This window comes from Archocentrus centrarchus, chromosome 1, assembly GCF_007364275.1.
Source record: "Archocentrus centrarchus isolate MPI-CPG fArcCen1 chromosome 1, fArcCen1, whole genome shotgun sequence".
NCBI classification, from domain to species: Eukaryota; Metazoa; Chordata; class Actinopteri; order Cichliformes; family Cichlidae; genus Archocentrus; species Archocentrus centrarchus.
Window position 1 is genome coordinate 14616348 of NC_044346.1, and position 8816 is coordinate 14625163.

At 42.2% G+C, this 8816-nt stretch overlaps 1 protein-coding gene across 4 annotated transcripts in view; it reads right to left on the reverse strand.

Moving 5' to 3' along the window:
- The window catches only part of hhip (hedgehog interacting protein), a 36096-nt gene extending 28671 nt beyond the window's left edge, over nucleotides 1-7425 (reverse strand). Inside the window, exons 1-2 of one of the 4 annotated variants that reach the window (XM_030732695.1) lie at nucleotides 6746-7424; nucleotides 2848-3040 (exon numbers count right to left, since the gene is read on the reverse strand). In XM_030732695.1, coding sequence (XP_030588555.1) covers nucleotides 2848-3040; nucleotides 6746-7015 — 463 coding nt within the window. In that variant the 5' untranslated portion in view covers nucleotides 7016-7424. Of the gene's footprint in view, nucleotides 1-2847; nucleotides 3041-6086; nucleotides 6206-6745 lie in introns of those variants that run through there. The other 3 variants (XM_030732705.1, XM_030732723.1, XM_030732714.1) reach the window with 3 other exon arrangements.
- Nucleotides 7426-8816: the final 1391 nt, after the last annotated feature.

An 8816-nucleotide genomic window follows, 5' to 3' on the forward strand; every position in this document is an offset into this window, starting at 1 on the left:
CCTTCTAGCCAGTGCAGTCACAACATTATTCCCGGGAATAAGCAAAGTGCGCAGTGGGTCTTCGGGTCCTTAGCAACCTAAAAACAATCTTACCGATATTGTTTCCTTTAGTCAATCCCTCTGAGGACAGAGGAAAGCAAATACACCAGTGATAAAAACACAAACAGGACTCTCCCTGTCCCTCCTTTTATCTCCTCCCTCTGCCCCACACCGCAAGGGTTGACCACACCAAATACTGGAGGTGATAGGATATCCCCTCAAACATCTAAACATAACATGAAGATCAAACACACATAGAAACACACACACACACAGCTCTGACTATACCACCCACACTCTTGTGTCTGCAGTTATCTTAACCATGCTGGTTGGGGATGTCGGGTGGAGGGTGGGGGAATGAGTGGAGGAAGACATGAGAGAAGAGGAGTACGGGGAAGGTGGGAGGCTTCTAGGCAGAAGTGAGAGTCAAGGCAGTAAATATCTTTATGGAGAAAAGGGGTGCATGGGCTAATCAAGGGTTGGTAGGAAGTTTCATGGGTGCAGGATGACAGTTATGGATGCTGTAAAGGCTACTGTTTCAATTTAAAACCAGTGACTGGTGATTTTCTTAACTTTTTAGCTAAAGACATTGTCTGGGAAGGTATGCGGTTATATTCACTTTTGCTGCCTCCCATTGAAATATTCAGATGCAGATCTGGAAAATAAACTTTCATTAAACATTAAAAATTCCACCTTAATCGTTATCATTTATGCATATACCTAAGAAAAATATCTGTCATACGATTCAATCAAATTAATCTGTTTGTAGTTGATTTTCAGGACTCGTCATTTGATATTACCTTCTACCTTCATTGCAGGGTATGCACTAACTAGAGATGTAGGAAAAGAGTTAGCATGCAAAAGAAAAAAGGCAAGAAACAAAGCAAGAAAGCAAAGGAGTGAGAGAACAAGGGAATGAAGCAGAGACATGGAGAGACAGAACTCTGTCCATATTCCTGGCTCCCCACTGCTAAAGTTATACTTCCATCTGGTTATCTTCCAAGGCAACCTGGGTGGCCCACCCAAAGTACTTGACATCTTGATGCACTTCAGCAGTTTTACATACACACAACCTTTGTAGAAAAATAAATGTGTCATTCGTCACCACATATGCTGATCTGTGGGGGCTGATGGGGGGTGAACAGGGAGGAGCGTATAGTGGGGGGAGGGGGATCCGTCTCTGGATTCTTCTCTTGAGGTTTTCTTGTTTGACTCTCTGAGCCCATATGTCTATCAGTTCATAAGCAAGTAATGTAACTCCAGAGAAGACTTCTTTTTCCTCTCTGCCTTTGCTCTGTAGAGTCCCTCTCACCAACCTGAGTTGCACTTGAAGTGTTGTACACAATACTACAGCAGGCCATTAGATGGAGATGAGCAAGGACTCTGATGGAATGTATGTGTTTGATTTTTGACTTGAGCTGTACCATATCATGTGGGTGGGTTTGCAGACAAGTGTGTCTGAAACTGTTCTCTGTCTGCAAATCTCAGCAGATCTAATCAGTCTGTGGCGACAGAGACTGGAAGAAGACTTGGCTGCAGGAGAAGAGACAGTCAAGAAGTGTTTGATCATGTGTGGTATGCACTCTGAAGGTACCTGTGATCTTGCATCCCTTCAAAGGAAATTCTTCTGAGGAGCAAATGCTTTCAAGGAGTAGAGGGGTTCCTATCATTTAAAAGTACATTATACATAAGGGAAACTGTTGCATCAATGGCTTTTTTTCCCCCTCCAATGTTTCTGCCATCTAATAGTCAGAAACGACAGAGGCCAGTACAGCAACACTTCAGCTATGTTTACAAATCATGTTAACCTACTACCCAAATGAAAACAGTGTAATGGCAGAGCATGAGAGAGTTTTTTAGGTGACAGTTTATGTCTGAGGAAGGCAAAGTGCCCGGCAGTCATGTCTAGACCACAGCTAGGGTGCATATGCATCCCAAATACAGAATCAACTCCAGCAGTTGAGTCTAGCAAGCAGTATCCAGGAACAGGTTATAAAATAGTTTCACTTTGCTCCAGTCAGTCAAGTTTTCTGGAACACAGGTCAGGCAGGCTGGATTTTGTCAGTGCATTTATGAAATTTGTTTTCACACCCACTTTTGAATGTCTAATATTTTCCATTCACATGTCAAGAACTGTCTCATGTCTGTGTATTGTTACTACCTTCAAGGGCTGCAAAAAGTTAATTTATTGCAAATTTGTGCTAATTAAAATAAACCTGCATGATCCCAATAGACCTAACAGAGACACGAGAACAACAGTACCGGCACCTGATGACATAAACACAGCTAGACTCAATACTGTGTCTTAAGAAGCACAAAAAGCATTCTACACATTTCTTTAATCAAATGTACCAGGCCAACCTGCACGCTAATCAGGTGCTGGGTCCGTACGGCCAAAGTGTGGCAAGTGATTTTACTGATGCATTAAGAAGCGAGGCAGAAAGCGAGCAAACGGGTGAGACACGCAACAGCAAATCAGGGTGAGGTCAGATGAGGTAAGAGCTGAATAAATAAATATTCACAGACCAGACTACTGACGCACCACTTCTTGCATAAGTCCAAAAATCTCCCAGCTGCACATGCATGTGCAAGTTGAGTCTCAATGTGGTGTGGTATGATTTTTCAACAAATCAAAATCAAACATCTTCGTATCATTTTGAATTTATGAGAATTTAAAATGAATAAACACAGCACGTGCTCACTTTTATTTAACCTTTTCAGTTGTGTATGTTTACTTGAAAACCACCAGGTAACCACAAGGGGCAACATTAAAGTTATAATCATGGCCATTACTATCTGTGTAATTACCTGGTATGTGCCCCCTGCAGGTGTAGTAGAACTCGCGGCAGAAGTTCTGGCAGAGTCGTGGCAGGTCTGGCTCCCTGTGTGGCATCTTATCCATGTCCAAGGAGTGGAACAACACCTGGGCATTGGGGGAGCAGCGAGCACACTTGATCTCCTCCAGGAGACGTCCACATTCTGTATTGTTGGTGGAGAAAATCTGGAGACCACACGCAACAAGGACCAACGCCTGATTAGAATGGCTGGCTGTTCTCTTTTACCTCTCACTTCACACTTCCCAAGCAAGCCAACGTGTAGTTTAGGATTAGCTGGACATTTGGTGATAGCAACATGATAAATATTACACTATGAAGAAGGGAAAGTTTAGATTGTGAGATTCATTTTCAAATCTTTGTTATAAATTCCTGACAATGACAACACAGAGAATTTAGAATAACTACACAAATCGAGATATTTCAAATGATCTCACTGAGTTCAAATTACCCCTTAAAGGAGACGTTTATATATTTATTTCAGTGTTAGGTTATAAAAAATGCCTAACATAATTCCCATTTAACTACCGGAAATTAGCCAATCCTATCAATGTGATACATATAAAGCAAGAAACTCTTTCTACACTGGCTACAAGATACAAAGCTAGGTGTAAGATATATATGATCTATACTTTTTTCATAATGCACACTACATACGACACAAGTTTAATGTTAATGCCATGGGCTCGGTTAATGTTCTACATGAGCTGCAGTTGTTTATGTCTTTATTTAATATGAAAGAGTTACACAGTTGCACAGTTTGAAGTCTGCAACATCTCTGTGATATTTTCAGCAGCAAGTAGAGATGCCACTTCTTTCCTTGTTCTCCCACTGAAGACTGCAAAATCCTATTCATAAAAGCGAATTACAGCAAAGATCTACAATTTGATTTACTTTTTTGCTGAAAAACTTGACATTTTAAAATTTTCTACACAGTCGGAAGTTTTTTTTTTTTACTGTCTCCTTTCATACAGACTTGTCAAGCCTATAGTTTGACCTCCCTTTCTGTTTAAATAAACAACAAGATCTTCTCATTCTCTGCCTACTTAACCAAGTTCACAAACACTTAAAATCAAATTATGATACCCACGTCTGACAAATTTCAGAGGCATAAAATGAATGAAACCAAATAAGAGCCACAAAGCCTGACTTGGGGTCATTACGCAAAAGTATACATAGACTTCATCCAAAAGAAATTAGCAGGATTATTTACATAACAAATTAGCTATAATAAAACACAATGTAATCTGTTTTAGGTCAAGAGTGGTGCTGCTTGGAGGCAGCAGGCTGGTAGTGCTTTGCTCTGTGTGAGGTCCATGTGTAAACACCAATTTAGAGATAGACAGGCACATCATTCCCTCTCTGGTATCAACAAATTAGCAGTCTGTCGAAGTCAATTAGACTAGGGGACCCAAGGCTAACATATGGACACCTTGCACTTCACTTTGGTTACAGAGCGAACTGAAGCTGCGGAATAGATTTTCTTTTTAGAAGTTGTACTGAAGTGATTTTGCCTAACAGGTGGTTGAACCTCTGGAAAAATATAAGGATCTAAAGAAAAATACAATTTAAGACATGCAAAGAGAAAATCTCAATTCATACAAGGCAATGGCCTAAATGAAGACAGAATTACACTAAATCATAATTTTGTTCTAGAATTTATTTAACTCTTGCTCTTTCCCAAAGGGGAGCTCCGCACTGGCCGTGACCCTGTATGTACAGAGTGTTCCTCTGTCTCGGTATCCTCTACACTCATGCCATGTAGTGTTGTGGGCATGCCTGGTCTCCTGCTCTAAATTGCCCATTGATTCTGCGGGCCATAGGCTGGCACAAGGTCCACAGAGAGTAGCATTTGTGTGCTCTCAGCCATGCCCTGTGTCCATATGTTGCTGGGATGGGCTCCAATGTTGCCATCATCCAAAGCAGAACAAGTGAACCTTTGTTTGTTGTCTCTCACTGAATCTCAGTGAGTACGCTCCTCAAAAAAAAAAAAAAAAAAAAAAAGCAGTGAGAAAACAGCAAGGAGGAGGCTCAGCTGTCGCACTTTTACTGAGGTCAAGAGCAGAGCTGTAATCAGAGAGGAAAAAATGTAACTACAATGGGGTAAGAAAATAAAATTGTCAGTAACTTAGCTCCCCTGCCATTTCAGATGTTTACATTGCATTTTTAATAAAACTGGCTTCACACCTGCAACGCTAAGCCTCATGCGGGAGAACAGCTGTTCCTTCTATGATGCATCTGCATAATGACTCATCAGCAAAAATTCACGGAACAAACGCATTAACACTAATGCCTTACTTAAAAACTGAAAATGTAAAATATGATTCAGCTGCAGTAAAAAAAAACAACAACAACAAAAAAAAACAGGACAGTCCTCACATAGTCGGGGGTGGGGGGTGGCACTGAGGTAGGCAACACTAAGCTTTAACAAAACACTTGTCCTCAGGGAATAGGTGTAAGTTTGTTGGCAGGGGGATATAGTGAAAGACACACACCCTCTCAAAGGCATTAACACTTGGACAGGGGCTGATGACTGGGGGAGAGTGATGTTCTCCAGCTTCTCCCATTAGTGAAACCAACAAACACAATGGTGTTGTTGTTATTCTTTTGCCATAATCAGAAAGGGCTCCGTGTGTGGGCAGTGTAGTGGGGAGGAGGAGAAGTCGAGTTCGTCCTATTCAGTACCCCCCCCCCCCCCCCCTCCTCCTCCTATTTGCATGACTTGAGCAAATTAAATGATGCAATATGGCTTTTTGTCACAACACAAAGTGAGATACCACCCAGCCACTGAATGATTCGAGGGGTGGTTTACATGAGAATGGCCCGGTGAGGATCCAAAGGAATCTGCTACAAGTTTGGCCGCATACACTCGCTTCTTCTTTTTTTTTCTCCGCTGCATTTCCGAAGAGCGGTTTAATTAACACCCCATCCCAACCACCCCATGCGAAGATCTGCGCTGCATTAAATTTCAACACTTACATTATTACCTCGATTGGCGCCATAACGGTCAAGAGTGGAGCGTAAAAGCGCGAGACGTTTAAGACATTAGACAAACAAACGTCTGAACGTTAACTCTGAAAACCACCGAGAACCACCGGCTGCCAAACAGACAGAAAGAAAGAAAAAAATCCTTATCAGCTTCCAGTTGCAGTAAAAACGACGACGACTGATTAATTAAAAAAAAAAAAAAAAAAAAAAAGGCTGAGCTCCTACCTTTTGTGGTAAATGGTTCAACAGTTAACTAAGCGCCTCTCTCTCCCTCTCCCGGCGGTTGGTGCCGACTGTAGCCAGCGTAGAAGTAACGTAAATCGAGCGAGTGATTGCCATGGTAACACCGAAGCGCATTGGACACACCGAATTAGTTGCGCCACATTGCGCGAAGCTGGTAAACAAAATGCACAAGATTTTATTGCGGAAACCGGGATTTTGATTCACTTTCAGTCCCCTTTACGGAAACGACAGCCTGCCCCCATTAGGTGCAGATTAAGTTGTTCGCGGAAGATTGTTTAAAAATAAAAAAAATATTCTACAGCGATGGTTATCAAAAGAGGAAAAAACAGAAGCCACACACACATGTGCTAAAGTGTCATGAATGGGGATTTCACCAGAAGCGTGAAACCTCATACTGTAAAGTCGTTTACTACTAAGTAACAGCAATATCTTCCTGCTATAATATAAAAATGCGGACTTTTTCTTGGCCGCACAGCCCAAGGCAACTTCCTCTTTACCATCCCCAAATTCAGCTGTCGGCAGTAAGAAGCAGAATGACAATGCACAGAGGCTGTAAATGCATATCCTTAGGTGCCTTAGCAATAAAAGCCAGTCCTTTAAATACTTGAAAATGCAGCGTGCGTGGACGGACTTTAACCTACCCTGGGATCCCTGCGGTGCAGGATCTGATAGGCGGCTCTCCTGGTGGGGCAGCAGGATACGCGAGGATACAGCCTGTGGCAAACTTCTCCTCCGCTGCTGCCGTCAAGCAACAGTTTTCGCTCCCTTTTCTTCAGCCGCTTGGGCAAGCTTCCGTCGTAACATCTTCTCCTCCTGGGGCTCATTTCGCCCCTCTCGCCAAACTTCGCGTCCCCACATTCCCAAACGTTGACCGCGATGGCCAGGACGAGCACAAATTGCAAATGCTTCATAGTCTCAAAAGATTATAAAAAAATAAGCTTATAATAATAATACTAATAATAATGATGATAATAATATAAAAAAAATACAACGCGTCCCTTTTTCAAAAGAGAGATGTTATCCTGGAGTGCAGTATATTTATATATGTATATATTTCTCAACGCAGGAAGAAGCTGTTTAAAAAAAAAGACAAATGTGTAAACGCAGGTGTCTTAAATGTGATTCGTTAGTATGAAAACAGGTGTTTAAAATAAATTAGCCCTACTTTTCCCTTCTGGTCACACAGTATAACTCGAAAATCGAAATAATAATAATATAAAAGCAAAACAATAACACAGTTTATCCTGATGAGTACAAAAAAGTCAAATCCCCCAAAACACCGTGAAGTGAAAAGAGAAAAAAAAAAAGCCGTGACGTTCCTTTCAGGTGTAATTCCTCTCTGAGCAGAGCACGGCAGTTTGCACACACATGGGTCAAAAAAAAAAAAAAAAAAAAAAAAAAGCACATATAAGAAAAATAAAAGTTGCCTCTCACTAAAGTCCTCAGAGCGCTCACATGTTTTCCCGTGCTCTTTCCTCCTTCTTTTTAACCAGCGCGCGAGAAGAGGAGCGAGCACGGTGACGTATACGACTTCGCGGGGGCGCGCGTGTGGCCACAGTCGCGTCCACGTCGAGGTAAACGGTTACCTGGCAGAGCGGCGGTCGGAGACTGGAGGAGGTGGGGAGTTAAGTGGCGACAGAAGAGGCGAATAAAACGACTGTTACTCATTATTCACCGTCTTCCCATACTTATCGTGTTAATTTAATGGCTTGTTTTGATCATATCGCAGGAGGAGATTTAAGAGGATATCAAACTTCTCCCGAATTCCCTGCCTAAGATGGTCTTCTTTGTTCGTGAAGATGAAAAAGCTTTTATAGTTATAAGCCATGTAAACCTTATTCTTCTGATGTGGTGGGGTGTAACTAAGTACAGTTACTAAAAGTGTACCTGCACCGTTGTGGGGAAGGCTACTTGCAGGCTTTTAAGGATGGGTGAACTACCTACTAACTATTTTAATACTCAGTAATTACTAGTTACTCTGCACATAAAGATTTGCACAGTTTCTAAAACATGTTGTTATAACCTATAAACCTTTGGCTTCTTATGCAGCTTTTGTGCTTTTTTCCCTTGTTATGGAGAATCTCCTCATATGTTAGACTTACTGACAGTCATGTAGCCCTCAATGACTTTCCTCTTTTCTTAAAGGATTTTACTGTGTCAGCAACTGATATCTCTGCGGCATTGCAAAAATGTTACATTGCATACTGTGTCACGGGTTGTTTGACTCTGGATCGCTCTGCAGCAGTACTTTTGTTGTATGCGGTGGAAAACTGGCTACAATGTGAATCAATTGCTAACGACCTGATGCCCAGCAATTTGTTGCCGTACAGTTGAACTTACAGTAAGGCATCTTAATTTGACTAAAGTCTCCTGATAATACCAAATGTGGGACAAACCCTCTTTCATTCCTCTCTTCAGGAAAGTCACATGATAGCAATCCAAAAGGGAATGTTCAACCATTGCAATTACTGGAGAACCATCAGCCCCCCCCCCCCCCCCCCCCCCGTGCGCCTTTTTTTTTGGGGGGGGGGGGGGGGGGGGTTGAAATCAGTTACATTAGCAGCACCTGTTCTTACTTGGGGGTCTCCGGCCCTCACCAAAGCTGCAGCTCAGCTTATCTACAGGAATCTGGAGCGGGTGGAATCCAGGAGGGGTTGGTTTGATTGTGGGCAATTATGGAAATGACTCTGTGTGCTATGGAGCTGTGGCAGG